General features: G+C 36.5%; 1 protein-coding gene across 1 annotated transcript in view; it reads left to right on the plus strand.

Annotated features, from left to right (window-relative positions):
- Positions 1-5164: 5164 nt before the first annotated feature.
- LOC148942887 (S-adenosylhomocysteine hydrolase-like protein 1) overlaps positions 5165-24521 on the plus strand; it is a 159830-nt gene continuing 140473 nt past the window's right edge. Inside the window, 2 exon segments of the mRNA XM_089102386.1 lie at positions 5165-5354; positions 14927-15005. Coding sequence (XP_088958512.1) covers positions 5178-5354; positions 14927-15005 — 256 coding nt within the window. The 5' untranslated portion in view covers positions 5165-5177.

Here is a 24521-nt window from a genome sequence, read left to right on the forward strand (position 1 = left end):
AAGTTTTAATGTTGGTCCTTACTTTCAGTTGAAAAAACTTTTTTTTTGTTTAATATCTGTAAAAAGCCTCACTTTCATTCTATCTGAAATCTGCGGCTGTGATAATGGAAAGTGCGACATTCGCCATTTTTGTAACTTTATAGGAGAGCAAAAAAAAAAAAAGTTTGTCAGCTGAGGTTGCTCTGAAGGATGAGGCTAATGGTCTTCCGAGCGAATTCAAAATTATTCCATTTTATGGCGTATGTCTCGCTCTTCAAATAGATAAGATAATCCTCTTCTGTCAAAAGTATTCTGAACGAATTCAAAATTAATTCATTTATGGGTCTTCATTTTCCTTGACAAAAAGGAGACAAATGCCAGGTCCCCATGTTATAGCTCCATAATATAATCATCTTCTTTCAAAACTGCGTATGTCTATTTTTTTTTATCCTCGTAACGGTAGAAGATCGGACGATTCTGACTGCACCATTCGATTCCTCGTGCTGAGTTTACCCACAACAGATACATAAGTAATTTTTGACTAAAACGGTATATGTCGCACTTTTAATTATCACAGCCTACCTGATACAAGTGAAAAATATTTAAACATGCAAATGAAAAATGTTTGTTTGCCAATAAATCAAAATCATAGGCAGCGCAATCGCGCTGCCTAAGTAAAGAACGATGTTGGCACAATTTATTATTTATTTTTTTTGTTTTTTTTCCAGACATCGGCACTTCCTATCGAAGGAGTTGTCGTAGAAACTTCGAAAAGGGCTCATTCGATTGGAAATTGGAGTGGCTAGTGTCCTTTTTAATAGTCGAAAGTCATTTGAGGGCAAATAACCCTTCCCCCCACGCCCATCATTCCCCCAAACACATCCAATTAAAATTTTGAGATAGCCACTTTGTTCAGCGTAGTTGATTTCCTGATAGAAAGTATGTTTTTCAGGAGGACGTTTCCCCAAAACCCTCAGGGCAAGTGTTTTAAGTTATGCCCGGGGAGTATAAAAGAATAATGTTGGCACAATGTATTATTTATTATTTTTTTCCTTTAGAGCAGGGCACTTCGTATCGAAGAAGTTGTCGTAGAAACTCCGAAAAGGGCTCATTCAATTGAAAATTGGAGTGGCTTGTGCCCTTTTTAACAGTCGAAAGTAATTGGAAGGTAACTAACACCCCTTCCACGTCCACTATTTCCCGAAAGACTTCCAACCAAAATTTTGAAATAGCCATTTCGTTCAAAATAGTTGATTTTAAGATAGATATTATATGTTTGAGGAGGACAGTCCCCCACAGCCCTCAGGGTAAGGGTTGTAAGTTATGCCCTGGGGGCATATAAGGTTTTTATAGAAGGTGTTGTCGTAGAAACTTCAAAAAAGGTTCATTCGATTACAAATTCAAAGGGCTAGTGCGCTTTTTAATAGTCGAAAGTGATTGGAGGGCAACTTATCCCCCTCTTACGTCCACCTTTTCTCCAAACACATCCAATCAAAATTTTGAGATAGCCATTTTATTCAACGTAGTTTTAGTTCTGGAAATTAGGTCTGTGAGGATGGCATCCCCCCCCCCACAGCCCTCAGGACAACGGTTGTAATTTGTGCCCTTGGGGCATATAAGGTTTTTGTAGAACGCGTTGTCGTAGAAACTTGAAAAAGGGTTCATTCGATTGGAAAGTGAAATGGCTAGTGCCGTTTTTAATAGTCGAAAGTAATTAGAAGGCAACTAACACCCCTTCCACGCCCACCATTTCCCCAAAGACATCCAATAAAAATTTGGAGATAGCCATTTTGTTCCACGTAGTTCAAAGTTCAGGAAATTTTACCTTTGAGCAGGACGCTCCCTCCACAGTCTTCAAGGCAAGGGTTATAAGTTATGCCCTGGGGGCATAAGGTTTTTATTGAAAGCTTTGTCGTAGAAACTTGAAAAAGGGCTCATTCGATTGGAAATTCAAAGGGCTAGTGCCTTTTTTAATAGTCGAAAGTGACTGGAGGGCAACTAACCTCCCTCTCACGGCCACCTTTTCCCCAAACACATCCAATTAAAATTTTTAGATAGCCATTTTATTCAACGTAATTGAAAGTTTTGGAAATTAGGTCTTTAAAGGTGACAACCCCTCCCCCCACAGCCCTCAAGGCACGGGTTGTAAATTATGCTATGGGGGCATATAAGGTTTTTATTGAAAGCGTTGTTGTAGAAACTTCAAAAGGGCTATTTCAATTGGAAATTAAAAGGGCTAGTGTCTTTTTTAATAGTTGAAAGTGATTGGAGAGCCACTAACGCCCCTCTCACGCCCACCGTTTTCCCAAAAACATCCAATCAAAATTTCGAGATATCTATTTTGTTCAGCGTAGTTGAAAGTTCTGGAAATTGGGTCTTTTAGGATGATAGCCTCTCAGAGCCCTCAGTGCAAAGGTTGTAAGTTGTGCCCTGGGGGCATATAAGGTTTATATAGAAAGTTGTTGTAGAAATTTGCACTTTACTGAAAAAAATACAAATGAATGTGCATTATGAGTTTAATATACATATACTGATATTTAGTAATCAAAATGTTAATATTATTTGATTTATTAAAGTTATAAAAGTAAAACCATTTATATTTTTTCAGTAAAGTGCAAATTATGTTCTGGCCTTGAGAAGGCATAGGGGTTTTGAGCCCTACTTATGATAATTTCTGCTCGTTTTGAGTTTGAATCGGTTGTTTATTGTAATTTCTGTTCGTTTTGGGTTTCATTTATTTATTGATGCTGATTTGTGGTAGTTTTACGCTTGGTAGATTATTTGATATTATTTTTGTTCATTTTTTGTTGAATGGAGTTCTTTACTTTTCTTTGAAAAACTTATTTTGTGGAAAATTTTTTTTTAAACCAATTCCGCAAAAAGGTTGTTTTGAATTTGAGAGTCACGTTCAAATGTTGAAGAATGCCGGTCCCGTCGCCATTTTTTTTTTTAAATTATGGTTCAAAAATTCGAAAACGATGAGCAAGTTGACGAGAATGCTGTTTTGAGGTTGAAAGTCAGGTTCAAGTTTCCAACAGTGCTGGTTCTGCCGCCACTTTTGAAGAATTATGTTCGAATATTGCGAGAATGATGCACTCTGTTGAGTGGGCTACGTTCACCACCCTGACATGACTTCACGAGCTCTGATTATGACAAAGGAACCCATTTATCATATGTCAAAAAAAAACTCGGTCTAGTAAATATTGTAACTAGTGTGCTTTTATCTCCTTCTTTTTCTGTCATCCGGAAAAAAGAAAAATAAAGTAAACCAAAGAAAACACAAATAGAACAATTATAGGATGTAAATGGTTGTAGCTATTTGACAATAGTATGTCAGAAATATTAAGCAAAAGAATAAGAAAGTCGAGTAAATATTAAAGCTTATAAAGTAAAAACAGTATGAACAATACGTAAAACAAACAATACGAATTTTTTTTTGTGTGATGAGGGCACAGCTCGAACCTCTCCTTCACAGAAAGAGACAAATTGTATTGGAAATATGAAAACTACAAAGAAATCTTCATTTTTGGGGGAAGAGGGGAGGTGGGAGAAGGCTTGGGAGAGGGGGTGCTCTGTAATCTCTTTTTCCTTAACCGTCTCAGCTCAACGTTTTAGAGACACTTATGACACATAAGCCAGGCACACACAGTAGGAGGGGGCCTCTGGACCCAGCTCTTCCCTGGAAATTCTTATTTTTCCCAAACTGTTGACACTTTTTGTTCAAATTTTCCAATAAATGTTTTTATTATCACCCCCCCCCCCCTCAAAAAAATGCGGTACTTGTGTATTGTATAAAACACGCTCGAAAAGTGAAGTTTGGTGAAATTCTAATGAAATAAAACAAAATTATGATGAAAATATAATACTTTAGAAAAAATTTGAGATATTTATTTGCACATTAGGGGGGGGGGGGTAAAGCATAGCGTATATTAAATACGTGACCTAAACAAACCTGTTTAACCCAATAAAAAAAGACAAAACAAAATATGATGAAAATAGAATACTTTATTAGCAAAATTGTGAAAACTACAACTTGGAAATATGCTCCCTTAACGCAGAAATTTGTATTGGCTATGTATTTGCACATTAGGGGGGGGGGGGGGTAAAGCATAGCTTATATTAAATAGATAAACTAAACAAACCTATTTAACCTAATGAAAAAAATATGATGAAAATAGAATAGTTTATTAGCAAAATTGTGAAAACTATAACTTGGACATATGCTCCCAGAACGATGAAATGTCCTCAAGAATCGCGTTAAAATGAACTCGACCTTCTGCCTTTATTGCCGCCCGCCACATGTACTCTACTAAGCATGAATCTTAATGACGGTAGAACATACCTTGGTACTATTTGTTCCTCTATTTTGCGGAACCCCGAATTACCTTGGCTTTTTGGGTAGCGATGCTAGCGTTTAGATCAGCAAAATTATTTCTCAGGTACCCATCCTGTTGTGTGAAGTCTGTATGTCCCGACCTGGCCAAGCCGTGGCTCATCCGACGATCTGAAAGGATTCTTGGTAATTCATAACTAGACACTATGTTCTATCACTAGTCAAAACAAACTAGCCGGTGTCCCCAAGAATGGTGTTAATAATGAACTAGGTCAAGAATCGCGTTAATAATGAACTTTTCTTTGTCTTTGAGACGGTCAGCCGACGTCGAAGCTCCCAATTTAGTAATTCCCAAATGACCTTCACAATTTTGTTAATGAAGTATTCTATTTCCATCATATGTTATTGTCACCAAACTTCACTTCTCGAGTCTATTTATATAATAGACAACTACCAAAATTGCTACACACATGCCTCACGTGAGTATAATTACTATTATTGCTATTGAAATACGAGGCTTCGTTTCTTCATTTTTTTTTTTTACATCAAAATACCTGTAAAAACAAAAATATTAAAGAATTAAGCAGCCCGTATAACGAGAGTTCACGGTAGCTTAATGTGGATAAATTCTATACTGCCTTGGAGCTTTCCTTAATTAAACAAACAATTTACTAATATTAATAAAATTGACTAACCTTGGCACTGATGACGCAACATTTAGGCCAAGAATGAATAATAAAAATGTCTCATTTGAAACATAACCAAATAAAATTGACTTTCTACTTGTTTTCACGCTGACGTCAAGATAATGACTATAAAAATTTACTGTTCTTGAAATAAAGGTTTTTGCAGATCAGTACAAATCATGGCAAATAATAGTGCACCTTATTCCTTGGTCTCCCAAATTAGTGTAGAAGGAGAAGCCTTTGTTGACCAGGGGAGAGTTAGCAAAAGTGAGTTGCAGACTCGTTCTGATGTTGGAGAGTCGCTGCAAGTGATTGATGAATTGTCTGAAAGTGCTGTAGCATCAAACAGATCCAGGGTAGGATACATGTATTGCTTTGTGTGCTGGGGTTGTGTTGTTCCAGGGATTTGTGGACTTAACCTTTTATGGAAGTATTTTTGAGGAGATAATTCTTGTGCTTTATGATATATTTTCAGAAAATGTGTATTTGGACGAGAGTTCGAAATTTATATATAATTTGTTGAAGAATATTTATTTGCATGACTTAATGCCAAGAATTGGCAAAGAATTTTTTAAAAACAGAAGTTTTGTTCTGTTGGGATTTGTAAACATCTATTGGCGTTGTAATATATTAAGAGGGTAAGGGCTATTGCTTTTGAACTCGTTTCAGGGATAGTTCACTGCAGCTTGATTCTGAATTTGAGGGGACTTTGTGCATTCTTTCTTGAAAATTACATCTTGAATAAAAGAGAGGTCAGGATTTTGTACAAGAATAATTGGAAAGACCGTTTTTTTTGTTTTTTTTTTATTTGATTTGTTTTCTTTTATTGGAATATCTTTCCGAAAATTATTCTAATACCCTCTTATTTCTTTTTGATAATTCGTTCATTTTGGGATGGTGTCAAGTTTGAAGGGGAAGGCATTTTTAATTAAGATATTTCCAGATGAAAGGGGAGGGGGCAAGGGGATGGATTAGTCAAATCGACAGAAAAGGATGATTCGCATGAAACTGCAAGACAATGAGTAAAACGTAAAAATCCTGAAGCTTAGGCGGGGGCGGGGGGGTAGAAGTATCATACCTCGGTTTGGGAGGGGTTTTATTCCTAAGATGATAGAAAAATCGAGGAATTGAAAAAGGTGAAAATGAAGATTTACATTATTTTGTTTTTCTCACTAATAAAATAAAATTAAATGTAAATCCAGAGTATTATTTGAGATCAACTACAATATTACTTTATTCTTCTCTATCCATCCTGTCTCCATCCTTCTCTATCCATCCTGTCTCCTTCAACAGTGAATGATTTTAGAAGCTCTCTCAGTCCAATTTGGAAGAGACGATCGTTATCTCTAACAGAATAAAATAGGGTAAATGAACTAGAATAGATAAAAGCAAAGATTTAGTATTATTTCGCTTTTCTTGGTTTAAAAACAAAACTAACTGATTAATATTTTTCCAATACGATTATTTGAAGTTAATAAGAATATTACATTATCCTTTTCTTTTCAAACCTGTAAAAAGTCTATCCTTGAGGGATTTTAGTAGTAGCCTATTTGTTTAATGAAAGTAGAGCCGGTACTATATTGTCCTTTATAATCATATTCACATTTTTTTTTAATTTCTGTGTTATCCTTAGATTACTTGGAGTCATAATTTCTTCTAATTTAAAGTGGGATATCCATGTTAAAGATATTCTCCATAGAGATGATGCGGCTATTTGCCTCCTAAAGCTCCTTAATAAATTTAGTGTCCCACCTTCCCATTCTTTAACTATTTATACTTCCTTTGTCCGCCTGCATCTTGAATATGCTTGTCCAGTTCGGCAACCTGGCGTCTCCCGCGAAGAATCATAAAAAATTGAATCCATCCAAAAAAGAGCCCTGCGAGTAGTTTTTTAAAGAAGGTAAGGTTTCCATACTCCCTTCTTAAAAAAAAAAGAAGCCAGACTGGAAACACTTGAGCGCAGAAGAGTTACGTTGCGTCTCGGTTTTGGAAAAAATGCAATAGTTGCACGGAAAATATTTTCCCCAAAAGACACTCCCCACACGGATTCCGCTCGCCCAAGACTGTTTCAGTACCTGTTTACTATTTTGTCTCCCATTCGTTGCTTTACCTCTAGGTATGAAAAACCTTTGCCCCTTCATTCTAAAAAATAAACAAAATATCCCGCTAGTTTATCCCGCCAGCTGTAAAGGAAAAAAAATGGGGGAATGATGGGGGTGGGGGGGGGCCTAGTTGCGCTCCAATCACTTCCGACAATTAAAAAGAGCGCGAGTCTTTCGAATTTCCAATCGAATGAGCCGGTTTTGAGGTTTCTACGACAACGCCTTCTATAAAAACCTTATGGCCCCAGGTCATAACTTAACACCCTTGCCCTGAGGGTTGTGGGGGAGTGTCCTCCTCAAAAAATATTTTCTATCTAGAAATCAACTAGGCTGAACAAAATGGCTATCTCAAAATTTTAATTGGATGTGTTTGGGTGAATGATGGGCGTGGTGGGGGGCTAGTTGCCCTCCAATCACATTCGACTATTAAAAAGGGCACTAGAACTCTCAATTTCCAGTCGAATGAGCCCCTTTTGAAGTTTATACGACGACCCCTTCCATATGAAGTCCCCTGCTCCAAAGGAAAAAAATAATACATAGTACATTGTGCCAACATTGTTCTTATATGCCCTCAGGGCATAACTTAAAACCCTTAACCCTGAGGGTTGTGGGGGAGTGTCCACCTCAAAAATATATTTTCTATCTGGAAATCAAATACCCTGAACAAAAAGACTAACTCAAAATTTTTAGTGGATGTGTTTAGGGGAATGAGGGACGTGGGGGGGGGCTATTTACCCTCCAATAACTTTCGACTAAGAAAAAGGGCACTAGCCACTCCAATTTCAAATTAAATGAGCCCCCTTCGAAGTTTTTACGACAACTCCTTGTATACGAAGTGCCCGGCTGAAGAAAAAAAAAAATACATTGTGCCCACGTCGTTCTTTACTTAGGCAAGGCTAGCGCACTGCCTATGATAAATATACGTAACTTAGGAATTACCTTACGTAACGAACTTCTATATCCATATATTTTTAATATGTATATTAGGGGGTTCGCGCTCTAGTCAATACCTCGCTCTATACGCTAAAGTTCGAATTTTGTTCCAATTCTTTAAAAATGACCCCTTAGTCACAAAGGCCGTTAATTAGAATAAATAGATCTTATGAAAGTACTAAAAAATCTCGGGCTTAAAGAGCGAGGTATTGACTAGGGGGCGAACCCAATCATATACATAATAATTTTTGTTCGTTTTAAGTTTTGATGTTGGTCCTTACGTTCAGTTGAAAAACTTTTTTCTGATCTTTTTTAAATAATGCTGGGGAATCTGGCGCCCCCTTCATAGCAATGTCCCTTCCCCATGAAAACTTCCTCCGTGGAAAGATCCTCCCACATAACCCCCGAACCCTCCCCCCCCCGCCACTACCAGAAAAAAAAATCCCCCCTGAAAACATCTGTATAGTTCCCAATAACCAATGCTATATGTAAACCTAGGGTATAGTTCATAACTTTTAGCCCTCCCCCGGGGACTTCGGGGGATCAAGTCATCCTAAAAGACATATTTCTTATATTTTGGACCGTGTTGAACAAAATGGCTATCTAGAAATTTTGATAGAGTGGCTTTTGGAAAAAATGAGCGTGGGAGGGGGCCTAGTTGCCCTCCATGTTTTTGATCACTTAAAAAGGCCACTAGAAATTTTAATTTCCGTTCGAATGAGCCCTCCCATGATATTCTAGGACCACTGGGTCGATACGATTACTCCTGGGAAAAAACAAACAAACAAAAAACAAATAAACACGTGCATCCGTGATCTTTCTTCTGGGGAAAAAAAAAATACAAAGTTCCACATTTTTGCAGATAGGAGCTTGCAACCTCTACAGTAGGGTTCTCTGATACGCTGAATCTGATGGTGTGATTTCATTATATAGTTGGTTACTATTGAGCCGGGTCGCTCCTTACTTACAGTTCGTTACGACGAACTGTTTGATTCTCTTGTATACGGTACTATATAATTTTGTTCTCGTTTTTTTTCTACGTATTTTTCTCATAATTACGAACTAGCTTGTCCTTGGTTGATCTAGAGACATTTCTTTGGTTTTTGTGTCCTTTTTCGGATGTCACGTCATCATGTAAGTTATATCATCATTCAACTACATGTTTGTTGTGGTATGTAGCTATCAGCTGTCAGTCTTCGAGTTTTACCTATCCTTCCCAGCGAAATTTCAGATAGGAAGTCAAACAGCTGTTGCTTATTATGATTAACCGGGAAGAAGTCTTCCCGTTTTGACTCCTAGGGTATCTGTATGACTCCTAGAGCATTTGTTTTGTTTCTGTTCAGTATTAATAAAAAAAAAAGAAAAAGTTTTTCCGAGGGCAGTAAAGATCGAAGCTGAAACTTGAAACGAACAAAAATTATTACTTCACAGCCTATCTAACATATCAATAAAACTAGTGCAAATAAATCAACTGGTGATATTTCTCTATGTTTGTAGGATTACAGAAAATTAGCGCTTTACTGAAAACACAAAAGCCAAGTATAAAAAACGAGAATATTGGTTTAGGAGTCAAAAGTAAATATTTAGCCTCACAACAACAAACTAATCTATAAAACTTTTCACAGTCTTACTGGAGATGTGATATCAGTAACTTTCAGTATACAGTTCAAATTATCTTAAAAACTCAGGCATAAAAATAATAAGTTTGCAGTCATCAAACAGTATACAAAATAATGGATTGATTTATCGGGTAACATCCTGGTCTCACCTAGTACCACTTAAAATGAAGAACATATCAACCATAATATGGAGTCTGGAGATCCAGTTATTTCTTGCTATAAAACGGTGAATTTCAAGTTGTGATAAAAATTTTAAAGCGAGTCTGTAGTCTTAATGCTAATAAGATTTTTCACTTCGAACTTGTCTGCAAAATCATGAAATGTCTTTTTCAGATCCAAAATGACAGTCAGTCATTGAACTGAGCTCATTGTGCAGAAGTAATGCCAAATTAAACAAAAAAATAAATAAATAGAGCAAGAATCTAAAAATGCTTTACTTTTTTACTGTTAAAAGTGCCTTTAAATGTTTATTCTTACCGTACCAAAACTCTTATATTCTTTTGTGTTTTCAGTAAAGCGCTAGTTCTCTGTAATCCTAAAAACATAGGGAAACATTTATTTACATTGGTTTATTTACGCTAGTTTTATTGATATATGTTCGATAGGCTGTAAATTTATAATTTTTGTTCGTTTTAAGTTGCAACTTCGCTTTTCACTTCCATCGGAAAAAATTTGTTTTTTAAATTAAAATCTGCTCGTTTTTGATTAAAATTTAATTTAGAAACAACACTGCCATCATCTTTTTTGTTTTACGGAATAGCTTCTGTTTGTGACAAATTTTAATGTTGCTCCTTAGTTTCAGTTCAAAACCTATTTTTTTATATAGTTTCTAATCATTTCCAATCTAGGGAAAAATAGTGTTGTTTATTTTTGTAATTTTTTTAAAGAAGAAATATAGCTTTACTTCTCTTTTTTAAAAATAGGGAGTTATTTGACCTGTCCCCAAATAGAAAAACCATTCATTACTTACAAATGAATCGAATAGATCATTTCTTATGTAGGTACAATAAATAGTATTATAAAATAAGTTTGTTTTCATTTCAAAAATTTTGGGAAGAATTACCTGAATTCTACAGAGCTGTTTTCGTTTGTCTTTCTTCCTCTTTGGATACACACTCTTACGTATGGAGAGGATATTACAGCAGAACTATTTACTGTTTATTTACTGTCAAGTAAATAATTTGAAAAAGCATGTTTAACAGTAAGTAATCCTTCTGTTAATATACAACTTTGAGTGGTTGCAGAACCACATGCCTACACTTCTCCAGCCACTAAGTGGTAAGGGGTTGGGGTAAGGAGCGTAATTTCCTGTGGGACAGAGGGAGCAACTGCTTCTCCCAGACCTCAGTTTTCGCCCTGACCCCAGTCCCCCTCCTCCAGATTAAATTTAGTTTCTCCAAAAATGTTGTCAAAACTAAGATAAGCCTGCATAATTCAGTAGCAGATCCAGGGGAAACGAGGGGGCGCCCCCCTAACATAGTCTAAAGTAGTGTAATTTACTTAATTAAAGAAAATGTGCGTTAATTAACTTGCTGCTAACGAAATTTTATCGGGGCAATCGAAATTTTATCGGGGCAATCTATTTCAGTAGAGCCTAGGCTCTACTGAATTACATAAAAGATCGATGTAAACTCGTTTCGATGAATTTGTTTGTAGATTTTATTTACATGTTTGCAATTTTTGCATTATCTACTTAAGAAGTGACACCAAAAGAGCTGTTTTTTGTCAGGGCATAATTTGTTATAGGATAGGAGGCAACTGACCCCTGGACCCCAGTTTGCCCCCCAGACCCAGTTCCCCCCCCCCTAGCTGAAATTTAATTTTTAAAAAACCTCTCGTAATTCTTTGCATTTATGGTACTTTAATGCTTTTTTATTTCTCACTGACATTTTCACGAGATTTAGGAAAGTTTGGTCCACCTTTGTCCCCCCCCAGGGTTTTGACTAAAATACGCCCCTATTTTTAGTGCTATATCACACTTTCGGATGGAAAAATTGATAAAAATCACGTAGATATGAGCAATAGCTTTCAAATGAGCCAAAAACATCACTCTAAAAAGCTGCCCCAGCCCCAGCTTTTCCACTTGAGACAAAGTACCCAAAATGCCGCTTTTTAGTGCCATTTGGAACTTGTTGATGGTGGAATTTATAGGGAAGAAGGACGTGTATATGAGCAATATCTTATATGAGCTACTAAAAATTTGTCTATCATACAGGCTATACCAGAAACGCCCAATAACCATACGCCCATACCAATACACGTGATATCGATACGTCAGATACCAGTACAGCCCTTTTCCCATGGACTATGAAGGTCGTATCATCACTAAAACCTTAGATATTGGACCTTTGAACTATGTTGAACAAAATGACTATCTCAAAATTTTATTGGATGATTTTTCTTTTTTTTGGAGGGGGGGGGGAGGGGGCCTGTAGGGGGGGATAGTTGCCCTCCAGTCTTTTTGGTTACTTGAAAAGGGCACTTGAAAATTTCATTCCCTTTCGAAAGAGCTATTACGCTCCTCTTTACGACGCTCTGGCCACCCTATAGCCCTGCAAGAAAAAAAAAGAAAAAAGGGAGACAGATCAGTGCTACCGATGCAAAAAAGCGATTTTCTTTGTTGATCAAGAAGGGGGGCTGTAATTTCCCTGAAAAAGGTTTTTCACGATTCTGATTCCAATGGTAGACTTTTCATTTCGATCCGACGGCATTTTTGAGGGGTTTCAGGCTTTTTTTGAAATCACCACAAATTTCTTTTCGCAATAAACTTTTACTTTTAAGACCAACCGAAATAATAGTTACCATTCCTGAGTCAGTGTCAGATGGCAATTTTTTTCACTAGGCAGTTTTTTTCAATACGCGTTTTTTAACTTTTGGCTACTATGGGCTGTGGTTCGCTCTTTACTAGGTGACAGCTACCGCTGCAACCATGATATCAGGCTTCCTTCTTTGTAGAAGTGCTAGTTGACATCCAATCTTCAGCGTCGCAGGTGCTGAGGTAAAACATACAGAATGAGCATCTCGATTGTGTAATCAATAAAAGGTTTGCCTTCACCTAGGCTTACGATAGGTACGGATATTACACGGACTTCGCCGTCCCAAATCCAGTTTAAACTAAACAGGGATGACATAGATATGGGAACTCGGATGTTCAAGCAGCACTGGAATGACAGGGGATTTTTGGCTGCCTCAGACTTTACCTCTGTTAAAAACTGTGGGTGGAGACATCTAATTTTCGTAAGAAAAGAAATTTGTCAAGTCAGTTTGAATACGAGACGTGTTTTTAATTAAGAGCCGTTTGCTCGTAAGTACGCAACGAATAATTATTTAAAAAAAGTAAATTTATTTTCGAAAAGTACATACTTTACTCTATTTAACAGCATAGTTGCCATGTTGTTTGCAGCACTTATCATTCATCTCAAGTAACTTTAAAGTAACCTCTGCATAAAAACTTGCTGTCTTTTTCCGCAAACCGGGAATCGACTTCCGTTTTTACGTCGTCATAATAATTGTAATGTTTGCCACCGAGGTGTTGCTTGAGGTGGAGAAACGGATGGTAGGCGCAAGATCAGGACTGTATTGTAGGTTAGCTAAAACTTCCCAGCCAAAACTGTCCAACAAATTACGGGTCTGGCCATATGTGTGAGGTATTTCATTGTCATGAAGAAGGACAATTTCCTTTGACAGTATGCCTTTTTTTTTTTTTTTTTTTTTTTTTTTTTTTTTTTTTTCGATCTGCGGAGCTTTATGAGGGCTAAGCAGTATGCTTCTGCATTGACACTGACAATTTGACAGTGGTTCCTCCGTTGTATGGAGTCGACCAAAAAAATACCATGCCTATTCCCAAACACCGACGCCATGATTTTGCGCTGGGAGGGAGGATGGATACGCGTATGGAATCTAGCACACACGCGAAATGTGAACTTTGGTAAATGCTAATGAAATAAAACAAAATAGGATGAAAATATAATAGTTCAGAAACAAATTTGGGCTATATATTTGCACATTAGGGGGTGGGGGTAAAGCAAAGCGTACATTAAATACGTAACCTAACCTAGGTATCTTTTTTGCCCCTTCAACCCCAAAAAAACTAAAGATTAAATAGTTTCCACAAAGTGAACAAGAACTCACTAGCTAGCGGAAACCCCGGTTTTGTATAGCATCTTTGACATTCTATATACGTTTCTTTTCGCGTGTGTACTAGATTCCATACAAGTACCGAGAGGATGTTCGGCCTTCAAATTTTTCAGGGGAGTGTGTGTGTTTCCATTCCATGTTCTGTTGTCTCAATTTGGGTGTGGTATGCGAAACCCATGTTTCGTGTCCTGTTCAGCCGGTTGCCACCTCAGTAGCAACCGTTAAAAAGATGACGACGACGTAAAAACAGCAGTGAACTCTTGGTTATTGGAGCCGGTGACAAGTTCTTATAAAGACTTTACTTTAAAATTAGTTGAGAGGTATGATCAATGTTTCAAAACACTTGGTAAACATTTCGAAAAATGGAGTAAAGTATGCACTTTCTGAAAATAAATTTACTTTTTTTGAAATAATTTTTCGTTGTGTAAGCCTACTTATGTTCAAACGGACCTTAATTAGGATCTGATAGGGATTGTCACCCCAAGAAAAATGGAACTATCTCGACAAAGCGTTTCAAGACATGGCTACGTTTAAAGTACTGAATCTTAAGTATTCTCGATATTCACGAAGTCTAGGATTAAAACAAAAAACAGGACGAGCTGCGTTCTTTACTGATTTTCATATGCCCCTTGCATCGCATTTTCAGTTCGAAGATAAAAAGCGCAAGAAGGGAAAGGTTGGAAATGGGCTGTATAAGGCAAAATATAATGGAGAGATTTTTGGCCATACCGCACACAGCATCTCGGCATATAAGTATAATTATATTACATAGTCCATATTGTACTCTATATTCTTTATCTATATATTGCCTTGCCTTCTGCAATTAAGCCATGCACTGAGTTATTTGCCATTTACAAAGAAATGACGAGAGAGAGAGAGAGAGAGAGAGAGAGAGAGAGAGAGAGAGAGAGAGAGAGAGAGAGAGAGAGAGAGAGAGAGAGAGAGAGAGAGAGAGAGAGAGAGAGAGAGAGAGAGAGAGAGAGAGAGAGAGAGAGAGAGAGAGAGAGAGAGAGAGAGAGAGAGAGAGAGAGAGAGAGAGAGAGAGAGAGAGAGAGAGAGAGAGAGAGAGAGAGAGAGAGAGAGAGAGAGAGAGAGAGAAAGAGAGAGCAATTGTATATAATCGTCTTTTTATTTCAGGATGTAAAGGGAAAAAAGCCAGGCCGCCGATATAGGAGTAGATCTCATTCAGCCTCTTCCCAAGATAGTTACAGTTCTGGTAAGTTTAGCCCTTAGTCGTATCTTATACTTGCTATACTTGCTCCCATATTCCATAATCTTATACTTGCTTTCGATATTCGATGTCTTAGAAAAAAGAAAAATAAAGACATGATTTAAAATTCAAAGGAGCCTATTTACGGTTAAGTCCGTATTATCCTATTGTTCGATGATTTTGATGTTGGATTTTGTAGTTTTGTTGTAGGGAATGTTTATTTATCATATATTTACTCTCTTCGTTTTCTTTAGTTATTGCTACCCCTCTATATAGCAGGTGATAAATAAATCATTATTATTATACCCTTATATTTCAGCCTGTTTCCCGAAAGGTAAGTCTACCTCAAAAAGAACTATATTTTTTTAGCTAGAGTCTGTCCGGGTGTAGCAGCTTTATTTTCCTTTTCAAACAGTTCGTGGTAACGAACTGTTAGTAAGGAGCGACCCGGCTCAATAGTAACCGAAACTCTAAAAACCGGAATTTCGATACCCATAGACACATCAATAGAATCAGATTTTTATGCTGATTTCAAATATATAAGTTTCATTAAGTTTAGTTATACCCATCGAAAGTTACGCGCCTGAGTAAATTTACCTTATTTTTTGAAAAAGAGAGAAGTACCCTCAAAAAGCCTTGGAATTATAATGAAAATCACACCATCGGATTCAGCGTATCAGAAAACCCTACTGCGGAAGTTTCAAGATCCTATCTGCAAAAATGTGGAATTTTGTATTTTTTGTCACAAGAAAGATCGGGGATGCGTGTTTTTTTTGTTTTTTTTTATTTCCCCAGGGTGATCGTATCGATATAGTAGTCCTAGAATATCGTAAGAGGTCTCATTTGAACGGAAATTAAAGGTTCTAGTGCCCCTTTTAAGTGACCAAAAAAGTTGGAGGACAACTTGGCCGCCTCCCACGCTCATTTTTTTCCCAAAGCAACCCAATCAAAATTTTGAGATAGCGATTTTGTTCAGCATAGTCGAAAATTTAATAAATATGTCTTTGAGGATCACTCAATCTCCCACAGTTCCCGGGGTAAGGGCTGGAAGTTATGAACTTTGCCCATTGTTTACATATAGTATTGATTAATGGGAAGTATAAAGACGTTTCGGGAGGGATTTTTTTCTGATGTGGGGGGGGGGTGTTATGGGGTGGATCCTTCCATGGAGGATGTTTCCTTGGGGGAACGGACATTTCTATGAATGAGGCACTCGATTTCCCAGCATTATTTAAAAAAACGATCAGAAATTAAATAAAAAAACTAGTTTTTTCAACTGAAAGTAAGGAGCAACATTAAAACTTAAAACATTCAGAAATTATTACGTCTATGAGGGAGTTTTGCCCCCTAGTTAATATCTCGCCCTTTTCGCTGAAGTTTTTTTTAGTAGTTTCAAAAAAGCTACCTATTCTAATTAACCGGTCTTTGTGATTCAGGGGTTTGTGATTCAAACAAAATTCGAACTTTAGCGTAAAGAGCAAGTTATCGACTAAGGGTAAACTCCCTAATATACTTCATGAAAACATATGAATATAGAAGTTTATTACGTAAGTTAATTCGTAAGTTACGTCGGAATAGAATTTCGAGAGAGCCATTTAGCCAAAAAAAAGTAAAATTAGTATGCAAATTTTGTTTTAATTATTCATGTATGGTGAGCCAAAATCAAAACTGCATTAATTCAAAAACTTTCAGAAATTAAATAAAAAAAACAAGTATTTTTTAACTGAAAGTAGGCTAAGGAGCGACATTAAAACTTAAAACGAACAGAAATTATTCCGTATATGAAAGCGGCTGTCCCCTCCTCAACACCCCGCTCTTTACGCTAAAGCTTGAATGTGTCACACAACTTTTTTTTTAAACAATAAAAAACTTTAGCTTAAAGAGCGAGGTATTGAGGAGGGGACAGCCCTTTTCATATACGAAATGATTTCTGTTTGTTTTAAGTTTTAATGTCGCTCCTTATTTTCAGTTAAAAAAAATTTTTTTTTTTATTTAATTTCTGAACGTTTTTGAATTAATGCAGCTTTGATTTTGGCTCACCGTACATGAATAATTAAAACTAAATTTCCATACTAATTTTACTTGTTTTGGCTTAATGGCTTTCTCGAAATTTTGTTCTGACGTAACTTACAAATTAACTTACGTAACGAACTTCTATATTAGTATGTTTTATTACGTATATTAGGGAGTTTGCCCCCTAGTCGATACGTTGCGCTTTACGCTAAAGGTCGAATTTTGTTTGAATCACAAACCCCTGAATCACAAAGACCGGTTAATTAGAATAGATAGCTTTTTTGAAACTACTAAAAAAAACTTTAGCTAAAAGGACGAGGTTGACCCCCCCATTGACCAGGGGGCGAACCCCCTCATATACGTAATAATTTCTGTTTGTTTTAAGTTTTAATGTTGCTCCTTACTTTCAGTTGAAAGAACTAGTTTTTTTTTTATTTAATCTATTAAAGGCTCATCGAAGGTAATTTAGGCCTTATTACTGCAAGATTGTGCTCGCTGCTGCATTTGTATATTCATCTCTGGAGCTTTTAACAAATTTAAAACAAAAGTCGTTAAGACTCTGGGCTGGGTGGCGCTATGTTAAAAGTGCCACCCCCCCCTAGATACAGTAGAGTATGATAGTATAAAAGCAGCAAAACTATGTGTGATTTCAGCCCATAAACAGTGTCAAGAGCTTAACAAACATATTTCAAAGGTTGCTATTCTACCAAAAGTGGTGATATCTTTTCGGCGGGGGTCAGCGTCCCCCCCCCGAGGAAAATCCACCCCTGTGAGAAATCCCCCTCTCCTGAGGAAATTTCTCCCTGAAAAATTTTTCTAATGGAAAATTCAGCAGCCACAGAGAAAGTACAAGATTGGTTGCTCAAAATGTCGATCAGACTTCCTAAAGGGTAATAAAAGTACCAGATATCAGAAACAGTTCTAGGACAAGGGCTGGTTGGTCTTCAATCACTTTCGACTTAAATAAAGGACTAGAATCTTCAATTTGCAATCGAATGAGCATCCTCCGAAGTTTCTAGACCACGAAGGGGAGGTTGAAGATATGGATGGGGCAGCCCCCTCCTATACCGAATAAATTCTACTCATTTTGGGATTTAGTGTTACTTTTTACTTTGTTACTCATTGCTAATGTTGCAATTTAGACCAGAAATATTCCCAGAAATCAAGAGGGATTATATATCGATTTCTATGATATATAATCGTAGACCCCCCCCCTGGAATTTCCCGGAGGATTTTTCGTGTGGGTAATTTTCTGGGTTAAACGCCTAGTACCCTTTTTTGGTGAGTGGAGTCGATTGTGATTTTTATGCCTTAATTTCATAATATCCGATAACTTTTCCCAAAAATATTAGGAATGCTTAAACAGCAGGCCTTATAAATGGCACTATTACGAAACAGTAGAGATAAACCTGAAACACAGTACAGATTTAAGTTTATTTCACAAAACTAAAAATATACGTTTAAGCAAGGAATTACTCCCATGTTCTTCATCTGAGCATTGAAAGGATTCATAAAAATATATAAAATTATAAACAACTATGAAATCTTACCTCCTGATTTTTTTTCCTAAGCCGCAATTATATTGCACTTGGAAGTTTAAGTCCCACTTCCAAGATCTCCAACAACTCTGTAATAATCTTAATGTTTGGTAACACATATGATCAAAAGACTAATGTACACGTAAATCGGCCGCTACTGACCATATTCCTAGTTGGAAATAAAAGGAATTGTAGAGAAAAAAAGACAGGTAGATCCGATAGATAGTCCGAGTGATGGAGAGGCAAATCTGGGATAATCCCTTTTTAGGATTGTATAAAAATGATGTCATTTCATTTGCTGATAGATAAGTCTATCTATCATCCATCCATAGGTCATTCTAGGGTAGAACTAAGGTAGATAGTCATAGAATTAAGGGATGAAAGATTAGATTGATTTTGGGTTGTCGCTTGAGGGACAGCGTCAGAGTAATTTTTGTTGGTTATAGTTTCCCACTGAATAGATGCCCAAAATGCCTCCAGTGACCCTTTAACTTTGCTAAGCTTTGTGTTAATATATAACCCAAAAGACTACTATACAGTCATTTTGTGGTTCTTGACCTCAATGCCCATTTACTACTGTAATTACTAAACTTTCGTTGCAACAGGAAACTGTCTGAGGCTAACACAGCTAAGCTAGGCTCGGATGGATTGTTTATGTCATAAACCGCTACCATGACACAGAAGCAGGGTTGCCATCCCTAGTGATTATCACTATTCCTAGTGATTTTTCATGTTGCCAAAAAACCAAAATCACTCAATCAGTTCATAAATCACTAGATTATTGAAGAAAATCACTAAATCAACCAAGAAATCCCTAAAATCTAGTAATTTTTTTTTCATCTGATGGCAACCCTGCACAGGAGTCTTCTGCGACCATCTGTTTTCTCATACTTAAAAATTATTAACCGCTAATCTTAAAAGGGACTAAATACCGAATAGGTCTTTATTAAGCTGTACTGGCGATACCGCAAACCACCACCGTCCACACTGGTATTGTTCAGGACCCTGATGGTACTATTTCTTTTTAGTTACTTTAAGAATATGTCACGTTTTTTTGAACGTAGTGATTAAGATAATTTCGTAAACTACATTGGCCTGCAATAACAAAAACAAATTTGGAGAAATAAAGATCAAGAATGCAGTTCTTTGAGGCCAACAAAAATACTGGACGAACAAAGTGAATACTTCGGGAGGACAATCGCCTCCCATCTTCTGCGCTATCTAAGAAATTAGAAGAAAATACAAAAAAATGTGGACGAGATAACTCAGATAAAACGAAACTGATAGAACCAAACAGTGTGGAAAGCTAACGGAAAAAACAAATGATGAACAGAATAGGAAGAACTAAAAATCTAAAACCCAAACAACGCGAAAAACCAAAAGAAATGATAACCAAATAAAATCTGAAATCGACAGAATTGAAACTGAAGTAACGAGAGCTTTGAATATTGCAAATTGTAGATATTGGTGACACGTTCGGTTTTGGAATTAGTTTTTTGGCTTTTAAATTGTTAATTCTGTTAAATTTGGGTTTTATTTTATGTTAGTTGTATGGAGTGTCCAAGAGTATAAGTGTTTGTTTAAACCTTGCTTGCATTAAATGGATCCAGAAAGTTTTGGGCAAAAGTCTGTTTCTTCTAAAAATAAGTATTACTTGACTTTCTTGAACTTGAAGTAGCTTTTGTTTTTGTTTTGGCTCTAGAGAGTCAAAGTTTCACGTGCTGTCATTGGTTTTTCTACTGACTTGGCATAGAGCTCTTCCTCTCCACGAACTGTATTTTCTCCGGACTTTTCTGATTCTCAGTCAAACTTTTAGCTCCATTGGAAAACCATTGGGATACTTTTATCTGGGGATAACCTAAGTCTTTTATAATTTAGTATCCAAACTGTGAATTGTCATTTGCTCATTATGTATAGAAGAGGGAGAAATATTATAATCTAAACTGTGAAGTTTTGCGTAATTTTAAATTTACTTTGAAATTCCTATTTAGGGATCAGATGTTATACTGCCCTCTATGCGCAAAGACAATTCTTTGTACTGAAATGTTGTGAAGCCGTCGCTTGGTCTTGTTTTATACGTAGAAGTGGCATCTTATTTAGAAGTGATTTTAGTTTAGCTAGAAAATGAGGCGTATCTGAAAAATAAACAAGTTGACAATCATTAGCATATTAGCTTTTCATGCATGTGTTTTTAGCACTTATATATGATATTTGATATGCTTCTTTATATATAATACTTTATAAAGTATTATATACTTTGAGAAACGCAAAATACTTTTGCTTCATGGATTTTGTGTATCTTAAATGTACATATAACTGGCCTCTTAATGCTTGGGTAAGAATTCCCCACAACATCTTAAGATTAGCGTGGAGTATTATGTGAAACAAAATTAGGCCTAAAAAATTCACAGTTTGTGTTTTAAGCCCCCCCCCTCCTCCCTTTGATAAATATTCCGACGTCTCACTGCGCTGTGAACGTCTATGTGTGTCTCTCAAACCGTTCGTGGCAATGAACGGCAAGTAAAGAGCGCCCCATCCCAATACTAGCTAATAATGATTTTTTTATAACCTGCTACAAAAAAGAATGCAGAGTAACAAAAAGAAAAGAAACGAACACTTCAAACGAGGAAAAAAAAAAAAATTAGTGAAAATTCCATCAAACGAGTAAGGGCATTTTGGACAGGTAAAAACTTGTAGGTACCGGGAGGTAGTTTGTCAGCAAGATCCGTAAGTTTTAATTTGATTTTGAGGAGTCCGTAAACAAATATGAGATTTTGACTTCATGTCTGAAGTTTTAGTTGCAACTCTAAAACAAGGATGTTTAATAATATGACCCCCTTCCCCTGTTTCATTCTGCTGAACTCCCCCTCAGAACCAATGCTGGTTTGTAAAAGAAATAGAATTGTGCATCCTTTTCAGATACTTTACTGTCTCAATATAAACGGGACACTGTTATATTTTCATGTTGCTTTTTATCAGCGTTTTAGATATTTAAATCTTTTTTTTTGTTCTTTGGGTTTGTTCCCACTTCATAAAATAATTTATGTCTATATTTAACAAAATAATGAAATTAAAATAGAGAACAATATTTCAATTTAAAACGAGCGAAAATTATCCTATATACCAGGAGGACGTTATCCCCAATAACCCCTCTTTTTCTACGCCAAAGTTTCTATTTCTTTAATTTCTTTTGTAACAAAGTGTTGTAAGAGGTGCACACAAATCTCAGCACATTAAAATATTAGCATGGTTGTCCTGTATATTGGTTACAAATGATTTCTTCTTAACTTAAGTTATATGGCTCTCAGATGAATGATAAGATAACACGCGTATTAATGCGTAGTTTTGGTGCGGGAATTTAATAAAATGCTCATTACCAAAAGTTAAATTTTCTTGAGATTCGTATTTGACGCTTAGGAGGGCAGTATTGCATCTTTGCACTTCATGCACATTAAGCTTTCGCTCGTCAATTGCCTTGTTTATTTATAGAAAAACAGTTAAGATTCTCCAGTTATAGTGTGCCGCAATCATGCCAAATAATAGTAGAAATAATGGCATTGATCACGCTGTGCCGTCTGACAAACATAGACACTTAGTTGATCATCATGACAAGGAGATGGAGGCGAAGACGAAAAGATCAACTATTGAACCTAAGGTTCTTCATTCTGCCAGGTCTTCATTTGCTTCCTTCGGGTGAAGTTGGTCAAGTGACGTCAAAATCAAAGATTGACTAGTTTGTACCTGGATGGACCAATTTAGTTGGACCCACCCTGCCCTATTCTTGTGCCCCTAAGCTGGCTGCTTATTCCAATGCCACTTCCCTAACTTCGCCTGAACAAGGAAAATGAAGACTCGTTGTTATGCTAATGTAGTGATTGTTAGGTGTTTTCGTGTTCTATTTTAGGCCTATGTTAGACCTTTACCTATTTATTATAATTTCCATGTTTTGTCTAGTAACTAGTACTATTAACTTTTTTAATTACGAAACTCTTACAATAAAAATTAAACACAACAACCATGGGCGCCCATAAGCTGAATTCCAGGGGGGGGGCAAACCTGGTCGAAGTGGCATTTTTAATGCTATATAATCGAAAGATCTGAAAAAAAATATAAAAATAAGGCAGCAACAATAAGCCTGGGGGGGGCGGGGGCCCCCCCAGCCCCTCCAAATGGGTGCCCATGACAACAACTGCTCAGGGAAGGCACAAAAAGTAAGAGTAAATGTTCTACCTCAAATTGTCTCATTACTATTATTTTAATGTACTAGTTAAAATAACACAGTTGAATGACGAATTTCAAATAAAGTTTCTCAAATAAAGCACGACTCTCCAAGATCAAAACACATTTTGTTCGTTTTTCACAAGGTGAAATGTGCTTTTTGATTCGCCACGAATCTAGAAGTTATTTATTCGTTTTTCTAGCAGTTCTCGAGTAACTTGAAACCAAAATGGCTTAACAGACCAATTTTGTAGTTAATGTGTTTGGAATTTGCTCAAGAGTAGAGTGAAACTATTTTCCAAGCGTATTTATAGTGAAACTATTTATAAAGATTAAAACTTATGAACTGCTATACCTACAGCTTTTTATACCTACTTTTAATTATTATTGTTTTTTTTCAGAGGTGGATTCAAATGCTCAAGGCTCTGATTTTATTTTTAAATCTGTTATATTCTGCATCATCTGTCACTTACCTAACAAAAATATCACCCTGAATATTTTATCCGAACATGCGAATAGTATAGTGTAGGGCTTCCACTCGGGGGGAGTAGTAACCATCTTTTGAATTTGCGGGCCCCCCCGTACCAAACAGGTTTTTCTGGTAGTCCTATTCTACAGGTCATTACACCTTTGCCAAGAGATTTACGCAATTTAAGGACAAGTTTTTCTGACGTAGATTTCTAGATCATGATATACAAGTTTTTTTTTAGGTTAAATCCCTGGTCATTCATCTGTAAGTAGATTAGTAGGTTTTTTTTAAAACTTGGCTAATAGGTTTTTAAGCCTATTACTACGAACGCTACATGCATTCCATTTTTGGAACTAGGAGTGAGATTGTGTGATGCTATAAGACTGGTTTCGTTTCATGGGTTCATTAATAGAAGGACTAATGTTTTTGAAAAGGGTAATTACTTCTTTAGTTTACGAGATTTGCGAATTTTTTGCGAAAAGGTATTTGCGTAAAGGTATTGCGATGGTTAAGAATGCCTCACGGGTAATTAAAGAATGGGATGCTTGCATCAACAATACAAAGAATATGCTCAGATACTTAATAGATTTGACGCCTAAAAGAGACATTGGTAGAAGGTATTCAATAGCTTAATTGAAAAGTAACGATAGAATGACATTGTGACTTGACCTAGCTTTACCTCGCCGATATGGTCTGTATAATACACAAGTGATGATTTGCACAGTGTTGTCAATTTTAAATAGTTTAGAAATAAAAAAAATTAACAAGAAATGGCTGAAAAGTGTTTTGAGGGAGTTGAGTTGCACGAGGGTTCATTTACATGCGGATTCAGTTACACGGGTTTTAGTTATATGGGGTCGAGTAGGACGGTGGTTCTGTTGTAGAGGGTTTCGGTTATACAGGGTTTCTGTTACATGGGGGGTTCAGTTGCAGGGGGTTTCGGTTATACAGGAGTTCAGTTACATGGGGGGTTCAGTTATTTTTTCTGATTTTGTGTGTTTTCGCAAGAAAATAACTGGTCTTTTAGCAAACTTAGCCATAGCTACCTGAAACTCTGCATAAATATCTTCATTTTTAATCTAATTGCATAGCTACTAAAGGAACATTGAACATTTTTTCTGATTTTGTGTGACCACCCGGCACCCCAAAGACTCCTGAGCCTCCATTATAATACTTTTTAAGGCTTGATTATATCTTTTCAGAACAAATTATTATTTTAGGGAATTATTTCGGTGAAACAGTTAGAGACATTTGAACGGTGTTGTGAGGTCCCTTACCACAACC

The sequence above is a fragment of the Artemia sp. Qi Xiang Cuo genome, chromosome 16, assembly GCF_049724085.1.
Source record: "Artemia sp. Qi Xiang Cuo chromosome 16, ASM4972408v1, whole genome shotgun sequence".
Classification (NCBI taxonomy): domain Eukaryota; kingdom Metazoa; phylum Arthropoda; class Branchiopoda; order Anostraca; family Artemiidae; genus Artemia; species Artemia sp. Qi Xiang Cuo.